The sequence below is a fragment of the Indicator indicator genome, chromosome 30 (assembly GCF_027791375.1).
Source record: "Indicator indicator isolate 239-I01 chromosome 30, UM_Iind_1.1, whole genome shotgun sequence".
In the NCBI taxonomy this organism is placed as follows: Eukaryota; Metazoa; Chordata; class Aves; order Piciformes; family Indicatoridae; genus Indicator; species Indicator indicator.
Window position 1 is genome coordinate 474,953 of NC_072039.1, and position 21,124 is coordinate 496,076.

General features: G+C 50.8%; 1 protein-coding gene across 1 annotated transcript in view; it reads left to right on the plus strand.

Annotated features, from left to right (window-relative positions):
- AATF (apoptosis antagonizing transcription factor) overlaps positions 1 to 21,124 on the plus strand; it is a 39,005-nt gene that overhangs the window by 15,505 nt on the left and 2,376 nt on the right. The window contains exons 5-11 of the mRNA XM_054394516.1: positions 1,750 to 1,864; positions 2,166 to 2,370; positions 3,054 to 3,218; positions 3,979 to 4,062; positions 12,523 to 12,590; positions 13,962 to 14,042; positions 16,271 to 16,342. Of these exons, the coding sequence (XP_054250491.1) occupies positions 1,750 to 1,864; positions 2,166 to 2,370; positions 3,054 to 3,218; positions 3,979 to 4,062; positions 12,523 to 12,590; positions 13,962 to 14,042; positions 16,271 to 16,342 (790 nt within the window). The remainder of the gene's footprint in view (positions 1 to 1,749; positions 1,865 to 2,165; positions 2,371 to 3,053; positions 3,219 to 3,978; positions 4,063 to 12,522; positions 12,591 to 13,961; positions 14,043 to 16,270; positions 16,343 to 21,124) is intronic.

The window sequence follows — 21,124 nt, forward strand, 5'->3', positions numbered from 1 at the left end:
GACTCTTTTCTGTTTAATTGTCTGTTTCAGGTGAGGAGCAGCATTAAGAACCTGGGGTGGGGGAGCAGAGGGGCAGCGTCCAGCTTGCTTTCCAAATGGCAACGTTTGCATCTGTGAACGGTTCTGGTTCGTGCTGCCTTCGTGCAGAATGGGCTCAGCCTTTCCCAGCAGGCTGTGGAAAGGCAAATGAGGGCATTGGAAAGAAGAGAAGAGAGGAGTCTGGGAAGCCAAGAGTCCCTTTGGAATTAAACGTAGAATGGATAGGGCAGAGCTGGGGAAGGGGGCAGGGGAGGGTGGCACTTGGCTTCTGCAGTTGAGTTTACAGCACACTGAAGCGCCCACCAGTAACAATGAGAATGCCATCCCATAATGCCATTAACTACCCGAGAAGAGGGGGAAATGACCCCAGCTGTAAGAGGCTCGGGATGGAGCCAGGCTGCAGTAATTAGCCCTGCCACGAGCTTGGGCATTGTCTTCCCTGCCCTCTCCATCCCCTTCCCTCCAGGTGAAGCTGCTCCCCATCCCCACCTCCGCTGGGGTCCCTCTCTCTCAGCCTGCGGGGCTCTAGCCTGTCTTTATTCCTGAGCTGCTGCCGCGGCCCGAGTGCGGCTCCAGCGGTAATTGACAGGCGCGGAGCTGCCCTGGGGGCAGCGGCAGGGCTGCGGGAGGCAGAAAATAAACAGTTTGGGTGCGCTGGGGACGTTTAGCTGTGCTGCAGGCAGTGGGAAAGGCTTTGCTGTTGTAAGCTGTGCATTCAGGCTGGGGTGGGGGCACCTTCCTTCTGCAAGCGCTGCTTTAGCAGCAGACACACAACAAATGCATTTTTTAAGGGCTTTTGTCTGTTTGTCTGCTGGAATTGTTTTGATACTAACACAGGACTGGGTTTACAAGCAGGGCAAACCTAATCCCTTAATAGGTTTATACAGAGGAGTTGTCAGAACGTATCTATAATGAACAGCAGGCTGGGGGAGGCTGAGCCCAACAGCTGATCTGCAACAAAAATCTTAAAGCATCTTCTCCTTGACACTGCTGTTACTGAGGTCAGGCTGTAATTTATCTGAAGATGGTGACAACTGAGCAGTATCACAGGGGAAACATGCAGGGGATTGAGACCTCTGAGTGTCTGGGCTGATTTCTGCCTGCACTCCCTGTGTCTGGCTGATGAAGATTTGCTCTGCACTCTGTCCATGATCTCTGCGTCCTCCATTTAAAAAAAAAGAAAAGAACACTAGGAAAAAGCTGGGGTGGTGAGAGGTCCTCTGCATTCTGTAGTGCTAACTGCAAAGACAGAACAGGACTGGGAGTTAAGCAGAGCAGCCCCAGTGACTTCACATCAGAGATGCTATCAGGGAAAGGCCTGAGAAACATCTGACCAGCACAGTGCTCCTCCTGCCAGCACTCTGCCAGCACAAGTCCCAGCGCTCAGCTCCTGCCCATCAGGGTAAGGTTTGACCGGAGATGAGGAAGGCATTCTTGACAGTGAGGGTGGGGAGATGCTGGGACAGGTTGCCCAGGGAAGTGGTGGATGTCCCTGGAAATGTTCAAGGCCAGGTTGGACCAACCTGGTCTGGCAGGAGGTGTTTCAGCCCTGTGATTCTTCTGGGTCCATTAGGAGGGCAGCCAAGCCTGTGTGCCATGGGATGTGTAGCAGCTGTGACAGAAGGTCAGATTCAGGATGAGAAACTAAGCACTGCCAAGCACCAGGAGCAAGGACCGGTGGGAAATTGTCTCGTGTCTCTTGTTCTGCAGGTTACAAAGCCTTGGAGGCATTGCTGAGAGTGCTAGTGGGCCTTCAGGATGAGCTGCTTTATCAGTACCCAGGCACGAGGCATCTGGTGGATGGAAAGCAGTCAGAGCCTGCAAGGTGAGTGCCAGGGAAGCCCAGGGCTCTCTGAGGGCACCACACAGCCTTCTGCACTGTGCTCACTCCCTGCTGCTCTCTCAGGTGCTGCTCTGTCTGGGTGACAGACACCCTGGCCAGGTGATCGTCTGCATTCCTTCTGCCCGTGGGAGAAGTGTGTTTGTAATGTTTTGGATAAGGAAGGAGCTCTAAACCATGGATGGGGCTCTTGCCATGAACATCACTGTGGTGTGGGAGGCCTGAGCATGCTGGAGAGGCTCCCCCATGCACGCTGCTTTGTTCAGTCTGTGTTCTTGTGTTGTAGTGATGATGAAATCCCCAGCAGCAGTGATGAAGAGCAGGTGAAGAAGGCCCAGGAGAAGAGGAGGAGCCTCCCCAAACGGAAGCTGAAGATGGAGGAGTACCCAGAGTTCATAGCCAAGCGCTACGATGACTTCAGGACCTATCGTAACAACGTCCTGCAGAAGTGGCACGAGAAGACAAAGCTGGCAGCTGGCAAAATGGGCAAGGCAAGTCCTGCTTTCTGTGTTCTCAGATGCTTCTTGTGTAGCAGAGGTTTGTGGAACAAGTGCATTTGGAGGCTTTATGTGATGGATGTTCTGAGTTAGGCTGAGGTTAGAGCAGTAGGAATTAAATACACAGCTGGGTGCTTGTCCCCAGCCTTTAAAGGAGTTTGGAGAGAAGCTCAGCCCTCATTCCAAAGGCATTCCTGTTTTGAGCAGGAAAAAGAATTTCAACGCCAAAACCTCCCAGCCAGACACCTCATCAGAGCCAGGCTGTGGCAGCAGGTAGCTGTGTGAAAATGGCAGTGTTGCTGGTTGTGGTTTATAGCAGACCCAGAGGCTTCTGTGGCTCTACTCCTCCCTGAGGAGTGCTCTTTAATACAATGGGCAATCATTTCACTGAAGATCCAGGGTCTCCTAACATCCCTGAGCTGGTATTAATCATGGAGCAGTTCATCTGAACCAGAACAGCAAAGGTATTTTGTTAAGCCAGGCATCAGGTTGCCTCGGGTTGGGAAGGGAGAGAGGAGAAACAAATAAAAAATCCAAGCAGAAATCCCAGCAAGGAAACCCAGCCCCCTCCTCTTGGAATGCTGTCTGTTTAGCCACTGACATGGAAAGATAGAGGAGCAGTGCTGCCTGGAGAAGAAGCTCTCTGCATTATCTGACACTGGTTGATGCTGCCGCAGGGGTTCGGTGCCTTCGAGCGCTCCATCCTGGCTCAGATTGATCACATCCTGCTGGACAAGGAGAGGCTGCTCCGGCGCACGCAGACCAAGCGCTCCGTCTACACGGTGCTGGGAAAGCAGGAGCAGGAGCCCCCTCCCCTCCCTCAGCCTGTGCCTGGAGACCTGGTAAGGGAGCTCTGTCTGACTCCTCTCTAGCAGTGACAAAACTTCTCTGCAAAACGATTAGCTGGAGCCCTTAGCAGCAGGAGATGTTCTTGTTGGGGAGAGATTTATGGAGGAGATAGCTCTGTGCTGATTCCTGGAATGGCCAAGGAGGAGATGTAGATGTTTCAATTCCAGCTTTATGGTGTTTGCATTATCTCCTGTGCTGGTTCTTCACAAGGAAAACAAGGTTTGGGCTGTGATTTTGCCCCTCCTGTGCTCCTGACGCTCACTAAATCTGCTTTCTGAGGTAGTGGCAACAAAAAACTTTGTTTTCCCTCTGGAGTTTAGAATCTTTAACCCAAAAAGCCACTTCTAAAATCATACTGCATACAACCTGCAGAATATCTGAGCAGTAAGTCTGTTATTAATTTAGGATTTAAGAATGAATAAATACTCAATTCTGAGAGATCATGTAAAATTACTGCACTTGCAAGATGTATTTTTGCCATTACATTAAAAATATCTGCACTGTTTTGCCAGAAAGGCTTTGCTCAGCCCTATTTATTTCCCAGTAAAGGGCTCATAAATCTCTGGTGGCGTTGGCAGCATTTCTGCCTTGCCTTTAAATGTATTCCTAGTCCTTAAGAACTTGTTATATCAGGAGCTTTTCCCCCTTCCTCATATCCTCAAGTGTGTTTACAAGCTGCTGCACGTGATGTCATCAGAGTTAGGGACAGAAATACACAGCCAGCAGCTTTCAGTCTTTCCTTTATGCTTCTAGGAAGTCCTCCCTCCCTCAGATTCCAACAGGCACCTGAAGGACATTGATGAGGAGATATTTGATGATGATGACTTCTATCATGAGGTAGGTGATGCTAAATCTGTGTTGGAATTACAGCTTTTAATACTTACAGAGGTAATGTGCTTGGTTTGGGCTCTAAATTCCTTTCACCACTGAAACTCAGCTACCTGTGGTAACATTCCAAGTCTCTGTAGATACCTCAGAGGACTTTATTGTAGGGCAGTGTGAGTTTACACTTGCTGCCACTCCTGGCCCTGAGGCAGGGCTGCAGGGTAAGGTCTGTGCCTGTGGCCCTCCCTAGTGAACGTTGCTACACCAGAGGGAGATGACTGAATTCCCTCCAGTGACTGCTCTCAGTGGGTAGAGTCCCCCAGCAGATCCTCCAGAGCCCCCGAGTTGCTCTCACCTCAACTGAAATCGTCTCATCCAGCTGCTGAATGGAAAAGCTGCAGGGGGGCTCTGGTGCTTGTCTTGGAGTGGTGCCAGCTTGGATTCAGGCCAGTTCTGCTTTTTTTTTGCAAAACTCTTAGAAACAGGGAATCTGCACCCAGAGTGTGGAGGCTGCAGCTGAGGGAAGCCTCATGTTTGTGATTGATTTAACAAGCAGCAGTGGAACGCTGATATTGCCATGTACTGAGGAGTGTGTCACTCCAGGTCCTTCCCCAGCACACAAAATCCTGGTTTTGCTCTGATGATCCACAAGAGAGCTTTAACTTCAGGACTAACCAGGTCCTACTGTATCATTGGACAGGCAGAGATTCCTGACCTGAGCAGTCCTTAGAGTGACCAGGAAAGTGCCAGAGCAGTGGAGGAGAGCTGTTGCCTTGTGGCTGTGTTCTGAGAACTGAGTTAACCAAAAGTATTGGAATACCTCCAAAGCTTGGGGGTTCCTGTCCAGAGCCAGGACTAAAGGTGAATAAAAAGCTGCATTAAATGGTCAGGAAATGGAGAGGAAATACAGGGAACTGTGATGCTGCCCTCCAAGAAGGTTTCCAGTGCACTTCCAACCCTACTGCTGTAGATGTCCATGAAAATGTTTTCAGTAGGCCTCACCTAGTGCAGAACTGGGACTGTCTGAACATTTTGTGTTTGTGAGGGCTCTACTCAGAGTATCATAGAATCATAGAACTGTTTTGGCTGGGAAAGCTCTGTAAGGACATCCAGTCCAACCTGACCGCCCCATGGCAATTAAACCGTGTCCCACAGTGCCATGGCCACACAACTCTCACTCAAGGCAGCCTGCCTCAGACCTGGGATTCTGTTCCAAGGTAGCTCATCTCTAGGTTGTGGATTTATTGTAAGATCTCTGCTGTGAACTGAAAGCAGCCTCTCTTAGACAGCTGGAGATGCCAGGTTCCTCTGTGAGGGCTCTAAGAAGGACATGGGAGAGTGCCTGCCTTGTTGGCAGTGGGGACTGAGGCCAGATCTGTGTGACACTGGGGGTAATGCTGTGGTGGAGATTTGACTCCAAGTGGACCAGCAGGCCAACTTTGGGGACCAAGTGAACCCTAGGAGCACAGAACGGAATTAGCATAACAAAATCATGTGAAGTGGTCAAGGAGAAAGGCCAAGGATGTGGCTGAGGAGACATTCGAGGTCAGACTTGCTGTGTCCCTGGGCAGCCTGCTCTAGTTGGAGGTGACCCTGCTGAGTGCAGGGGGTTGGACAAGATGCCCTTGGAGGGTCCAACCTGCTGCAATTTGTGAATCTGTGCATAGCTGTGACTGGCAGCCTGTGGGCATGTGCAGAGCAGCTCTTCCTGGGCATGAAGTGCTCCACTGTGGAGGAAGTGGCTCCTCTGCCCTACTGCTCACTGCAACTCCAGGAAGTGGTGAGCTCAGGAATGTGCCAAGGCACAGCTTAGCTTTTCTCCTCACTGGTTAATTGGGGTTCTGGGGTTAATCTAAATTAAAACTTAAACTAATAGAGGTCATTGAGGGAAGAGAATCACCTGAGTAAAACAAATGGGGCTGCCAGGCACAACTGTACCTTGGCCATTTCCCAGGAGGGAAGTGGCAGCAAATTGGAGCTGTTTGAGCACTGGGCAGAGGTGAAGGATGGGTAGCACCACTGGAACCCCTCCAGATTGTGCTCCTTGCTCCATCAACTGCTGCCTCCTGCGCACAGCCAACCAGCCAGCAGCATCTGGCAGCATAGCAAGGGATGGGTGCAGCTTGGAAACCCCATGGACCCTAAGTCTGGTGCTGAGGCTGGGGGAGGCTTGCAGCAGCAGCACTGCCTGGCAGCAGGCTCTGGCAGCTTCCTCCAGCCTTGTACATCACACAGACATCTGCTGAGCTGCCAGCAGCCGCACATTCATTTTCCTTTCTTGCTTGGGGGTTTCATTGGTTTTTGTTTTTTTTTTTTTTCATCCTTTCCTTCCCTCCCTTCCTCTCTCCCTCCTTTCCACCCTTCTCCTCTCCTCCAGGGTGCCTCTTGGGTGAGGTGATCTGTACAGATTCCTGCTCCTGTACAGATTCTGTGCAGGTGGTTGTGGGGTGCCCACTCCTCACCAGCCATGCAGCACTTCTGCTGCTGCCCTGCTTAATGTCTTCTGTAGAGTGGGCCTGAGCAGAGATGGGATCCGAAGCCAACTCAGTGCTAAGGCAGAAGAAACACAGAGCTAATGCTGTGTTTGCTGTCACCCCCAGTTAAATTGGTTTCATGAAGTGCTCTCTGTGCTGGCCAGGGTGGTAACTGCAGCTGGAGTGCAGTTGGCATGGGCAGGCTGTGATACAATGGGGCTTGGACAGGCCATGGAATGGGTTTGCCTTCAGGTGGGTCAGAACTGTGCAGTGCCTGTGTGTGTCTGGATGTGCACAAGGAGATAAATCAGAAAGGGAGCTGCTTCTTCAGGGACAGTCAGCAGCAGCAGCTCTGCTTATTGGAGCTGAGGTTGCTCAAAAACTGCCTTCTGTGCATAACATTTTGTGCAGGTGAGTGAGGACCTTTCAGTGGCTGCTTGGGTTTTGCTTGGTGTTTCACTGTAGGTCCAGACCTTTATTGTTTTAGTATCACTTTCATGTTTCTAAATACCATTTTGTAGTTATTAGTTTATTGTGTTTACTGCCTATGGCTTATGGAGGTAAACATCCGGATAAAGGAGGACACTGGAAACAAAGTTCTTGTGGATTTCAGTGTGATTTAAACAGGTTGAAATGACTGAGGGCTGCTGGCTGTGCCTGAGTTAAAGACAGCAGAATAAGTAGCACTGTTTGGCTGTAGATCATAACACAACACTCTGTACTGAATCTGCTTTTCCTGTGGAAAAGACATTTTCTTGTCCAGGTCTTGGTATTCAGTGGAATTCAGCAGGTGGGGCTGGTGGAATTTCACAGTGCAGAATTTAATTGCCTTCTCTCTGCTCGTCCCACTTTGCCTTCTGTCCCACTCTTGTTTTCTGAACAGTGACATTTTTTCCTGTGCTGGCCCATACTGGATGATGATGTAAAGCTGAGCTGAAGAGTGCAAGTGAAAAGGTTTTATTTGGGTTGCACTGGGTGGGAATAGTTAAACTGCTTCAGAAGGATCCTCATCACTGAGAGCAGTGAGAGCTTAGACCCTGACCCCATTTCCTTCTCTTTTAAACTCTCTTTCATACATGGACCTGGTGCTTAGGACGTGGTTTAGTGCTGACCTTGCAGTGCTGAGTCAGAGGTTAGACTGGATGATCTCGAAGGTCTCTTCCAACCAAAGAGATTCTGTGATTCTGTTTTAAGGGAAGAAAAAGGAAAAAGGCTTTTTATTTTTAGAAGTCATCTTTAGGTAGAATTCATTACAGCTGATATTGCAGCATTAAGACTTAAAATTCCAGCCTGCTACCAGGGAGCTCATGGTTTGACATGCTACAGTGGAGATTTTATTATTAGGTTGAAATACTCCTCTAGTAAAGGAGAGAATGGAAATTGGTTTATTTCCAACAGGAATTAGGTTAGTGTTCGTATGCTAAGTGTTCCACTGGTAGCAGCTCTTCCCAGAACAAATGTTCATCATTGATGGCAGCAGGTATGCCCAAGGAGAACTAGGAATATACATAATCCCCTTTTTTCCCTTCTCTGCGCTCCTGCTCCCTCCTCCCTCTGGTTTGGTTCTGTTGGATGTCATCACGCTTTATAACAGGCCCTGATAATCAGTCCTGGCTGGGAGCAGCACAGCTCCAGGACCTGAGCAGAGCCCAGCTGGGGCTGGGCTGAAGCCTTCAGAGAGGGCTGGCAGCAGTTTGCTGGGCAGGCTGCCTGTGGGTGAGAGGACTGTGCCCCCTCAGCTGCTGGGACACTGAAAGGACCTCTTCTGTCTGGGTTTCACTCGCACAGTGCTTGGATAGAAGCCAGGAGGCTCCACCTTAACATGAGGAGAAACTTCTTTGCTGTGAGGCTGCTGGAGCCCCTGAGCAGGCTGCCCAGAGAGGTTGTGGAGTCTCCTTCTGTGGAGACTTTCCAACCCCACCTGGATGCATTCCTGTGTGACCTGCCCTGGGTGACCCTGCTCTGGCAGGGGATTGGACCTGCAGAGGTCCCTTCCAGCCCCTGCCATTCTGTGTGTCCTGGCAAGGGTAAGCAGCTGCTGGTAAACCTCAAGTCTGGATTCTGCTGCTTTCAGCAAGTGACTCAAGATGGCAGAAGCAGTCTGAGGTTCTGCTTGTCCATTGTTCTGCACATCTGGTTCAAAGTGAACCCTGGCAGCCCCTTGTTTGATGTTTTATTGGCACAGAGAGCCTGGTAGGACTGTTTCAAGTTCCCTGTGTGACCACCAGCACTATGGTGGTCACCTCGTGTACCTGACTGATGAATCAAAGGCAGCAGTGCCCCTTGTGAGACAGAGCAGTTGGCTTTGATGCACTGTAGCAGAAGTGACCCCTGCTTGTGCTGGCTCTTTTTGAATATTTGAGTAACATCAGAGGGAAAGTGTTCTTTTTGTTCTGCTTACCCTTCCAGGCTCTCTAAACCCAGCTGTTTGCTGTGATACAGCTTGGATCAGCATTGCCAGGTGTTAATTGGAGTCGATCTGCACAGTCTGGGACAAGTGAGCCTTTGTCACCAGGCTGACTGCAGCTTTCTCCCCTCTTTGTCTGAACTGGAAATTTGTAGGGGTCTGCAAATCAGAAGGGTCAGCACCTGTGGTATTAGAAACACTGACAGACAGTGCATGAAAATGAGCCCCAACCTCCAAAATGAAATTGACCTCAGAATGGAGATTAGGGAAAGATTCTTTGCAGTTAGGATGGTGAGACACTAGAACAGGTTACCCACGGAGGTCGTGGATGCCCTCTCCCTAGAGGTGTTCATGGCCAGGTTGGATGAGGCCTTGAGCAACCTGGGCTGGATGATCTTTAAGGCCGCTTCCAACCCAACCCATTCTGTGACTCTATGAATCCCTGGTCTTGACTGGGGGAGCCTGACTGGGTTGGTTCTAATAGCAGAGCTTTGCTGAGGACCACTTGTGGCATTGTCACATCGTTCCAAAGGCAAAGCAAACAGCTCAGCAGCTTTCTCATGCTTGCTGTTGCCTGTTGTCCACTTTGCACAGTTCGTGCTCCTGGTTCCAGGTCTTGGCAGGAGCTGGCTGCTGAGCTGCAGCTGTGGTTGCGCTGTGTCGCAGGCAGACCCTGGGAGACTGAGCTCAGGGCAGATGTGAGGAGGTCAGGGTGGGACAGCAGAATAAGGACATGTTTCAAATCCAAGCCTTTGATGCTGAAATTGCCTCTGGAATACCTCAAACTCTGCTCTTCACACATCAGGGCTTAGTGCTGATCATGATTTACTTACACTTCCTAGTTAATAATTAGCCATTGGGAGACACATTTATCACTGCTGATGGAACCTGGGGGGTCTGAGGAGAGTTTTCTGTTTTGACTAATAAATTTTAAGCAGAATCACCAAGCTTAATGAAATATTATAGCTTGGGAAGTGTTTTAAGTCTTGTGCTGTGAAAACAGTGTTGCTTTCTGCAGTAAGTGAATTTATCATTCCTGCTGTACCCTGTGCCCAGGCTGGCTCTGGAGCAGGGGCTGAATGCAAGGCTCTGAACTAGAAGGCGGAAAAACTAATCAAATCCTTAAAGACCAAAGGCAGTGAGGCAGGCCCAGCCTGACTTTTTTTTCAGTGGTAGCCTCTGGCTACATCACTTTTATTTTAGTAACCATTGTTAGCATGATTTATAACTTCAGCTTTCAGAGGTACACTGTTTAGATGTAATAAAGATGCTTCGCAGCTTTGGTTTCTGTTCCCTAATTTCCCTCCTGTCCCTGCCTCTTTGTTAATTCCCCCCCATCTTTATCTCTCCTCTCCCTAGCAGTGTCCCCACTCCTGCAGTTGATGCTGAGCTGAGGAACATTTCCCTGTCAACCCCAAGGTCAAGCAAAGTGTCCTTGCCTCAACTAATGGCTGTCGGCTGGTGGCCTGCTCTGTGCAGACAGCTGTGGGCAGGGTTTAGTTTCCTCCTGCTGCACAAAGTTTTTCCTTGCTAATTCTATCCACAGAGGAGGGGGTGTGGTCCCCAGCAAATAATGGGATTCCTGCCAAGTGGCACACAATGGAGCTCCTTGCCCTTCACAGTCATCATGGGAAGCTCTGCCTCCCCAAAAGGAGAGGGATCTTCTCCAGCAGGATCCTGTCCACCTCCTGGGTGCAGTGTTAGGAACATGCCCCCCCAGAGGCATCTTGTTCTAACCAGTGTGGTCAGGTGGAGGCTGAGAGCCCTGGGCAGGTGAGGCCAGAGAAGAGTGAGAGGGGATCTGATCAATGTCTGTAAATACCTGAGGGTTGGGGAACAAGAAGGGGCCAGGCTCTTTTCAGTGGTGTCCAGTGACAGGACAAGGGGCAATAGACACAAACTTGGAACCCAGGAGGTTCCACCTCAACAGGAGGAGAAACTTCTTTGGTGTGAGAGTGCTGAACCCTGGAGCAGCCCAGAGAGGTTGTGGAGTCGTCTTCTCTGGAGAGCTTCCAACCCCACCTGGATGCATTCCTGTGTGACCTGCCCTGGGTGACCCTGCTCTAGCAGGGGGCTTGGACTGATGATCTGCAGAAGTCCCTTTCAACCCCTGCCATTCTGTGACTGTGATTCCATGATCTTGGCACTGCCTAGCAGTCTGTGTATTTGGTGGGCCACCAGGTAGACCAAGTCCTGCAAAGGTCCTGCTGCTTGACTCTCTAGAGCCCAGGAGGTCTGTGCAGTGCTGTGTTCCTGAGCCTCTGCCATGGCCACTCTGCAGGTTTTTGCTGTGTATTGTGCCATGAAAGCAAGGTGAGAGGAGACATTAAATGCACTTTGCTGCTGGTACAGGAGGGAGCCCCTGAACCCTTGCTGCACCATTTCTTGCTGCTGTTCAAAGCCTCCCTCCCACCTTGCTTTTGACAGAATATTGACTAGGAGCCGAGATCCCATTTCTGCGTAGCCTTAAGGGCAGCTCTTCAGACAGCAGCAGTGTTACACAGGTTTACTGTGTCGTGTGTCTGTGTAACACTGGATTTGGATCTTGTATTTAGCTGCCAGGAGTGACTGTGATGAAGTGGGAGAGATAAACTGATAGATTGTGTGCCAGAGAGATGTTGGGAATCAATCAGATAAACAGGGCAGAGAAGTAGCTTGCTGTTTGCTGGAGATAATCAAGCAGTGGCCTCTCTCCTGGAATTTTCAGCTGTAATTGTTGCAGTGATGATCTCCAGAAATAAGCAAATAGAAAAAAACCAGGAAAGTGGTGGCAGGTTTTTACTTATGCTTGAATTGCTCTTTTTGTTGTGATCTGATGTGTGCCTGGCAGGAGAGGAAGGCTGAGGACAGGTATAAATATTCTCTCTGTTGCTTGAGTGTCTCTTGTTTGAGGGTCATATGCCTGATGGCATTTTGCTCCTCTGGAGTGCACATCTTTTCTCTCCTTCCCTCCCTCCAGCAGTGTATGAATGATTAGGAGCTACAGGGATCAGTGAGTCTCTCACCCAGCACTGTGCCTGGGATATCTTCTGGTGCCAGCCATGCTTGGAGGGCGAGCACTGGTGCTGGGCGTGCTGTCTGGGGGCCAATGCTCTGAGCACAGAGTGGGTCAGAAGCTAAGCTGTGCTCATAACTGCTGCTGTCTCACCTGAGCTGGTTGTCCCCTCTGACTTTGTAGCCTTCTAGATTCTCTTCAGGTGACTCTCACCTGAGTAAGCCCTGGCACGTTGAAGGGCAGACTCTGCTGGTCCTAGACCCCTCTGAAATTCTGTGCAGAAGCACTTTGTGGTGGCCTTCAGTGCTGTGCTCCTGGCACAGATTCTCTGGAGACCTTGTTGGAAGGACCATGATGCACAGTGGCTTCAGCCTAGCCATCAGCTTTTGCTCGTGGAGGTCCCTGCATACAAAACCTTGTCTGAAACATGAAACCGAGGAGATGTTACACAGCTTGGGCTTGGCTTGTGCTGGGGAGGCCTGCAGGTCCCTGGGGGGATTTGGCAGCCAACTTCTTCAGTCTTCTGAGAGAGCTGTAAGCTGCTTTGCATTTCATGGCCTGGCTTGGCTCTCACCTGGGGTTGTTCTTTCCTGCAGCTCCTTCGGGAATTCATAGAACGTAAAACCACTTCATGGGACCCCAACGACCAGGTGGCGATGGGCAGGTAAGCAGCAGCTTGTTGGTCACAGGGCAAGCTTCATCCCCAGCACTGGCTCTAAAGGAGCCTCTAGGAGAATGAGCTCTGAGGCCCTTCCCAGCCCTTCCTGTCTATTGCACTTATGCAAGTGGGGGAGATCAGGACCCCAGGAAGATAACTATGAAAGTTCAGGTGCCCATGGTGCTGCTTCAGGCCATGGCCAGGACATTTAAACAAGGGTTTCTCCTGGCTCAGAGGGACATGCAGAGCAGAGCTGCAGTCCAGGGCGAATATTCCAGCTGCAGGGAAAGCCATGGAGGCCACAGGCTTGGCTCAGCTTTTCATTCCTTCTTGATCACTGAGTATTGTCAAGAATCTTCACCAAAAACAAATGCTGAAATCTGTAAAAGGGCTCTTGACAGGTCCTGCTTCTTGTTCCAGCTTGGAGCTCCAGAGAGACTTCTCTTTTGAATATAGAATCATAGACTCATTAAGGATGGAAAAGGCCTCCAACTCCAGCCTTCTACTCAGCACCTCCATGACCACTAGACCATGTCAGAAGAAAGCCCATAGCAAGAACAGGTGGCCTGCCATATCTGCAGCTGATCTGTTGCAGGAGACAGCTTCCTGAACAGAGTCAGCATGGGGCTGGAAGTACTCTGAAGTTATTTCCTGCTTCAGTTTTGCAAAGGATATTGCAAATTGTATTTTCTCCCCACCACCTCCACTTAAACCTGACCAAGAAGCCCTAAATAATGCTCCAGCTATTACTACACAAAAGAAAGAGAAGCACCGGGCACTTGCAGGAGCTGCTGTCTGATCCCTGGCTGTGTTTAGAAGGGGGAGCTCAGCTCCTCAAGCAGAGCTCCATCGAGTCAGAGGAGTTTTCAGCAGGAGATGACTTCTCCTGGTTATAAATACATCTTTTTTCCCACAAAACTGAGTGTCATCTTACTTGATTTATACAATGAAGGCTCAACATCAGGGGCAAAAATCTAGCAAAATCTAATTACTGCAATCTTAATTTCATCCTAATAGCTGTAATCTCTTTTATTGCAAAGTCAGATTAGCTGGGCACACAATCGCTTCCCACAGTGCCTCCGACACACACCCAAGAAGTCTGACACATGGCACTAAAACGTGGGACATATTTTACACAGGCAAAAGTTTCTTTCACCATCGTATTTCTTGATGGATTTTCTGCCCCTTCCCAAGGCCCTTTCTCAGTGGCCAGCCCCACTCAGGTGTTTTCAGCCTTCCTCTGCTGCTAGCTGCTCAGTGTTCACTGCTCATTGAGTGGTGTTTGGAGGGTTCTTCATCTTCTCACTCTAGAGTCAAGCATAACAACAAGAGCTTCCCTGCATGGAGTCCTGATTTACCTCAGTTTTGCCCCCTCAGGCAGTGGCTGGCCATCCAGAAGCTACGGAGCAAAATCAAGAAGAAAGTGGACAGAAAAGCCAGCAAAGGAAGGAGGATCAGGTGGGTCACAGCTGCTGCAAGCAGGCAGAGCTTCTGGGTTTGCCAGGCACGTCTGACTGTGCTGGGCTGGCTTTGGGTGCATTGGTAGCCTTAATCCTGCCTTTTTAGGGCAAGATGTCTTCTTTTGGGCGTCCACTGGGAAACCTCAATGTTCTTGGAACCTAGCATAAGGGCTTGGGTGGATGCAGCCTGTGGGCATTGCCCAGATCAGCCTTGGCAGGAGTGGTCATGGTCTCAGGAAGCACTGGAGAGAATTGTTCAAATGTCCCTGAGTGATCTGGGGCTGAGATCTCCAGGGAAAGCAAATCATCTCCTCTTGTGTAGTGTAATGGAGCCACAGGAACATAATGGAAAACTTTGTTGCTGTGAGGGTGCTGCAGCCCTGCAGCAGACTGCCCAAAGAGGCTGTGGAGTCTCCTTCTCTGTAGACTTTCAACCCCACCTGGATGTGTTCCTATTCCCCTGCTCTTGCAGGGGGTTGGGCTGGATGATCTCTGGAGGTCCCTTCTGAACCCTAACATTCTGTGATTCTATGATTTGGGTTGGAAGGGACCTTAAAGACCATGCAGTTCCAACCCCCTGCCATGGGCAGGGACACCTCCACCAGCCCAGGTTGCTCAAGGCCTCATCCAGCCTGGCCTTGAACACCTCCAGGGAGGGGACATCCACAGCCTCCCTGGGCAACCTGTTCCAGTGTCTTCCCACCCTCACTCTCAAGAACTTCTCCCTCATCTCCAGTCTCAATCTGCCCTGCTCCAGCTTCTACACAGTAGGGTGGGAAAGGAAGGAGTCTGGAGAGGCTGGGGTTGGGTTTTCCCCTCTGTGCAGAGCAGACAGATTTTAGACTGGGAGGGTTTAGCATGAGTGCATGATTTGTGGTGGAGGAGGTGTGTGTGGCAGGGAGGCATTACAGAGCTGCACTGCTTGCTGAGCAATCTGCTGCATTAACCATCCCTTTGTGAGTAAACTATAAATCCTGAGCTGAGATGGCATCTGATAGGGAGTCAGTGGAGTCAGCCTGGGTCAGGCCTGCCATAGCAATTTTTAAGATAGATGTCATAAGATAATTTATTAAAAGAGGGAAGAGCTACTTTGTTGGCCTGAAAAGCCTATAATTATTGACTATCAATATTCTTTTCTGTCAGCATCACCCGTAATTGGATGTATTCATGATTCAGTCAAAACTCCTGACAACATCACACAACTGAGGCAGCCTCGTAAAACTCCAGGAGTAATGGGGAAGTCTCTCATTGTGTGCAGTCCCTGAGCTGCAGCATCCCTCACACAGCAGCTGCCTTGCCTCTTGCATCTTAGCTGCCCTTTCTTCTTTAAATAAAAGTTGCCCTGGCCCTGCAGGGGAAGGAGCCCTAAAAGGAAGTGTCTCAGCTGTGGCTCAGAATTAACCTGCACTTGAGCTGCAGCTTCTCACAGTGGTCCAGCTAAGCCCAGATGGGGTTTGTAAGGAGCTAGTTCTTCCATCAGGAACTTGGTGTCACCCCAGCACATCATCTACGCTCTGCTCCTTTTCCTTCTCTCAAGCTGGGGCAGCCGTGCTTGGATTTCTTCTTGTGAAGGACTTTGAGATCCTGGAGAGCAAAGTATTTACTGCTAGGTTTCAGTTGTCTCTGTAATTCTTCCTTCTCAGCTATCCTTTAGCAAAGCCTCCAGGTTGCAGCACGTTTGTGTGAAATGTGCTGGTGCTTTGCAGGCTCTAAGGCTCCTCAAGTGCCTCCAAAAGCAGCTGCTCTTCCCTTTGGGGTGAGTACTGTGCCTTCAGAGAGGAGGAAATGGGGCACTGAGGCACAGTGAGCTCACCCAAAAACCTCCACAACTGAGTTTAAGCAAGCTGGTTGGACACCAGAGAGCCCTGCTGCCCCTCCCTGGGACTGGGCTTTCTTCAGGTGCCTATGGAGGGCTCCTGTGTGCACACCTGATCTGCCTGCCAGTGCCCCCTTGCCCTGTGCTGCTGCAACAAGGAATGGAATCTTTTCCCTCTGCTGAAGTGGAATTCTTAGGGTCCTGATTTGAGAAGTGGGGCAGTAACACAGCTTGTCATACGAGAGGAGGAGGAGGGAGGGAAGGGGGAATTGCCAGCTCCAAGCAGTGTATTAGATCCCAGCCCCCAGCACAGCCACTGCTTTGCACTGCAGGGACAGTTTCTGTTCAAGCCGCAACCTTTGCATTAAGAGTCACTGATGTGCTGCCTGCTTCTGTCCTGTGCTCCTCAGGTATCACGTCCATAGCAAGCTGGTGAGCTTCATGGCACCTATTGACCACTGTGCAATGAATGATGATGCCAGGTGAGTAACAGATTAATTATGCTTCTCAAATGGCTCCATGGCACTGTGCTATTGACCTGTTCTTCAGGCTGTCTCCCCCTCCCTTTCTCCTTATCAGTTACCCATTTGTCACTGGCATCGTGGCCTGGTGTCTTGGTCACATCTGGCCAGGCAGCCTGGCTGAACATTCACTCTGCGGTTGCTGTGACATCAAACAAGGCATTTTCATACATCTCAGCACCTGCATCTTGATCCCTGCCTTCAAACTCCTCCAGTTTCAGAATCTGGTTCTGTGGAGTTATTTTGGAAACAGGCAGGCAGGTGAGCTGCTGACTCCAGGTGCTGCCCAGGCTTGCAGTTCACCTTGGGACAGAAATGCCAGTGGCTGCAGGAACTTGTCTCTTATCTTCAGCTGATTGGGCACTTTGGAGAGCCTGCTGATGGCAGCTCAGTCACTCAGCTGCTGGTGTGGCTTCGGCCAGACTGGCCTTGATATGCTGAGGGTCAGACCATGTGGGCAGCTGTGCCCCATTCCCCCCAGCTCAGGCTTTCCAGCAAATCCTGGGCAGGTTCTGTTCTTAGTGCTGCTGGTGGCTTTGTGGCTGACCCTGAGCAGGTCACTCTGTGCTTCTGTGACTGATTCCCTTCCTGTGCAGCAGAGGTCTGCCTGCAAACACCAGAGGTTTAGTTACAATACTATGGTTGTGCCCTACCTGTGCCTGTTGCAGGCTTTGCTGTCCTCCTGCAGCTTCCTTCCCACAGGCTGTGCTGTGGCATTGTTAAGGCCTAATGCTGAGCTTGAATTTCCCTCAGCTGCAATTCAGGACAAACAATGTCTGTTACTTCTCATCCTGTTCAGTCTGGGCTTTAAGTCCAGGTTCTTGTCGGCTCTTTGTAGCAGCCTCTGTGTTTGGGGCTCACTGCTGCTCTGCACACTGCAGCCTGGCTGTTATTTAGCTCAGCTTCCTTTCCTCTCTAGTCTGCACCATTTCTGTTTGAATACAGACATAAAACACACTCAAAGTACTGGAGTGGCTAGGGTCTGGAAATTAGCCCTCTGTAGGTGCTTTGGTGCAGCTCTCCCCAAATGAAGATATCTGCTGCTGGAAATCACAGCCAGTCCTTGGGGATCACTTCCCAGCCCTCTTCAAAACGCCCCTGCACTGCCATGGGCCATAATAGCTCTGTAGCAGCACAGCCACAGCAGGCAAGGCAATGAGAATTTAGAAGCTGCTTTATTCTAGAGGGGAATTAAAAAGAAAGGACCAAGGCTGTCCCCATGAGGGGGGAGCAGTAATGCTAAGAGCTGCCTCTGTGCCAGGAGAAGGGGATTTTATTGTTTGCAAGTGTGAATTACTACATTGGAAATGCAGGGATCCATTTGCAGTGATGTGATCATGCCCCAAGCCCTTTGGGTTTTTTTCTGGCCAGGCCCTTACAAGGCATGATCCCAGAATAAATCCACCTGAAGAAGGGGGCTCTGTGCACAGCCCTGTGAGACACTGGAAGGGGTCCCTGAGCTGGGTATGGAACAGGCTTGTAGGAACTTCTGACAAGGGCTTGTAGTGCCGGGATGAGAGGAGATGGACTGAACCTTGAGGAGGGGAGATTCAGACTGGATATTGGGAAGAAATTCTGTAGTGAAAGAGTGGTCAGGGATTGGAACAGGCTGCCCAGGGAGGTGGTGGAGTCCTCATCTGTGGAGGTGTCCCAGAACCATGTGGCCATGGCATTCGGGGCCATGGTTTAGTGGCCATGGTGGTACTGGGTTGCTGGTTGGACTGGATGCTCTTGGAGGCCTTTTCGAACTGAAATAATTCTGTGATTCTATGATTCTGCCTCATGTTGTTTGGAGATCTGTGCACTCTCAGGAAGCTCCTAGGTGAGGCAGATGAGTTTCTCTGTGAGTCAGCTGCAGCTAGAGGTTCCCACTGGAGGGCTGCAGGGCCAGAGGCCAGCGAGTGCGTCCTGTTTGCAGGAAGTGCAGAGCTGCCTTGTCTGCAGGAGGAGCCTGGGAAGGGCCTGGCTGGGGCAAGGTCAAGTCTGTGTTCCTGGGAGGGGTGGCTCTGGGATTTGTTCCATCCCTGTCAGCTCTGAGATCTCTGCAGTGTGTGTGGAGCAGGACTGAACACAGACCCTTCAGCAGAAGCTGTGCTCTCAGATCACTGCCAGGGCTGAGGAAGAGCAGTGTCAGCTCTGGAGCAGAGGCATTCTATAAGGACAAATGTTTGGTGCAGGCATCTTTATCTCCCAGGAGTACTCAGGTTCTTCTGCCAGGTAAAACAAGATTGTGCAGATGTGCAGCAGCGATCTAATCAGCTGGAACAGCAGCAGGGCTTTCACTGTGCTGCCTTTAGCAGCGTCATTAAGGGCTCTCATTACTCTTTTATTAGAGGCTGCCTCTCTTTCTTATCAGATTACAGAGTGAGCATAACTCATGGCACTGATCTGATCTCTGTTAAAGAGGATTACAGCTCTGCATTAGCTGGGCCTGACACGGTGTGTAATGTGCTGTGGATCTGGCAGTGTCACACGTGTGACCCCTCCCCACGGTGCCGGCGGAGAGAGCGACACCCAGAGAGCAGCACGGCTGGCCCGGGCAGCAGCCTGGCTGCAGCAGGGCTCCTCAAGCTGAAATTGGGGGAAGGTGGGGGAAAGGCCCCAGCTTTTAAGACAGGTTGGGTTAACCTCAGCAAGGGGTCTGCATTACAGAGGACTTTGTGTCTGCTGGGAGCCACACAAGAGGGAGGAAGATGGCCACAGAATCATAGACCCCAGAGTATCCAGCTGCCAGGGAGGTCTGCATTTGGAGCATCTTCCCTGGGTCCAGGAAAGCTGTTGTGTTCTCACTCAGCTGCTTTGTCACAGGCAGCCTCTGCGAGCAGAAGGGGGAATGTGGTAGGAAATCCTGGCATTAAAAGATTAATTTACTTATGTGACAGAAGAGTTTAATATTAAATATACAAAATAAAAGGTTGGTGAGATACGAGCCTCTAACTTTGCTCACTTTGTGCTTTGGGTATTAAACCACCATGGGAGTAGATTAGTGGAGGAATTTGGGCTCAGCAGTTGTCAATCCAGCACAGTCACCCCACAGCAGGTCCTGCACAGCCCCTTCCTGCTGCAGCTTCTGTGCTGCTGGCACAAACCTTGGCTGGCTGGTGGTGTGAGAAGAGTTCTCCCAAGTTAGTATAGACACAGCCTGGAGGAAGAAAGGTTGGCCTGATTTTATTGGCTTTGTTTTGGGAAACCAAGGCAGTCCCATGGAGGGCAGTGTCTCAGCTTGCACTGCTCTGCTGTGTTAGGGGAATTGAGTGTTCCCTTGGAAGAGGCCCCTGGTATGGCCAAGAGCCTCTGAGGTCCCCCAGGGAGCTGCAGGATTGCCCAGTGCAGGTGCTGTGTGCTGTGCTGCACTCCTGAGCTGGCGTGGTCAGAGGCTTGGTGCTGAGTGCAGGGAGACCTGAGCTGTGCTGGGAAATGAGAAGCAGCCACCAGCTGTCTTGTGAAGCTCAACCTGTTGGCACCCTGGCTTTGGTGCCATCCTGCCCTTTCCGTATCCTTTCATCCCCCTGCCCTTTGCCTCAGCAATCGGCCCAGGCAGATGTGGTGCAGGATCCCAGATGGCTTTTGAGCAGCACTGTCAGAGGGGTGGGGGTGGGACAAGGAGGTTTTGTGTCCCTTGGAGCTGGCAGTAGTGAAGTGGTGGACGTGACCCTGGCTTGTACCAGCAGGCTGAAATCATCGTGTCCCAGCTCCCTGTTTGACATCCCTGAGCAGGCAGCCAGAGCTCTGATATGGAAATGTCTCTGCTTAAAGGGGAGAGAGGACCTGCTAAGGGCTGCAAGATGATTTGTTGTCCTTCCTTCCCCAGACAATTTGTCTTCTCCTGCATCCAATCTGTTATAAAACAGGCAAGCTGTGAAAGAGGGAAATCATCCCAGGAGTATGGGATGCTAAGGTACACAAAGAGTAGTCCCCTCCCTGCACAGGGCAGCAGCTGTGGCTGCTCTGCTCAGACCCCTCTGGAAACAGAGATGCAGAAAACAGCAGTTTGGGAACTTCAGGGGGAAATGAAAGCTGCTTTGGGGAATGGAGCAGGAGGGAGACTTCTCCAGCCACTTGTGCACAGCTTTTATGCTTTGTGCTCATGGGGAAAAATAAAACTGGTATGAAAATGTTGATGCTGCTGGCACCACAGCCAGGGAGAGAGGGCACAATGCTGCTGGCACTACAGTCAGGGAGAGGGGCATCTCTGCTCCCATTCATGCCTTGAGCCCGTGGCTGGTCAGTAGGCAGATGGCTGTGGGCTGGTGTGAGGGGGAAACATTTCACAGCTTCACCTTGTCATCTTGTCTACCTCCCCTGCACTCAGCAGGGACACCTCCAGCTAGAGCAGGCTGCCCAGGAACACAGCAAGTTTGATCTTGAATGTCTTCAGGGATGGGGCCTCAACCACCTCCCTGGGCAGCCTGTTCCAGTGTCTCACCACCCTCACTGTGCAGAACTTCCTCCTGATGTCCAACCTAAACCTCCCCTGCTCCAGTTTCTCCAGTTTAGTCTGGAGAAGAGGAGGCTGAAGGGAGACCTTCTGGCTCTTTACAGCCCCCTGAAAGGAGGCTGGAGTGAGGTGGGGACAAGAGGAAGTGGACTCAGGTTGCACCAAGGGATATTGGACATTAGAAGAAACTTCTTCCCTGAAAGGGTTCTCAAGCACTGGCCCAGGCTGCCCAGGGAAGTGGCTGACTGCCCATCCCTGGAGGTGTTCCAGAGAAGCAGAGGTGTGGTGCTGAGGGCCATGGGTCA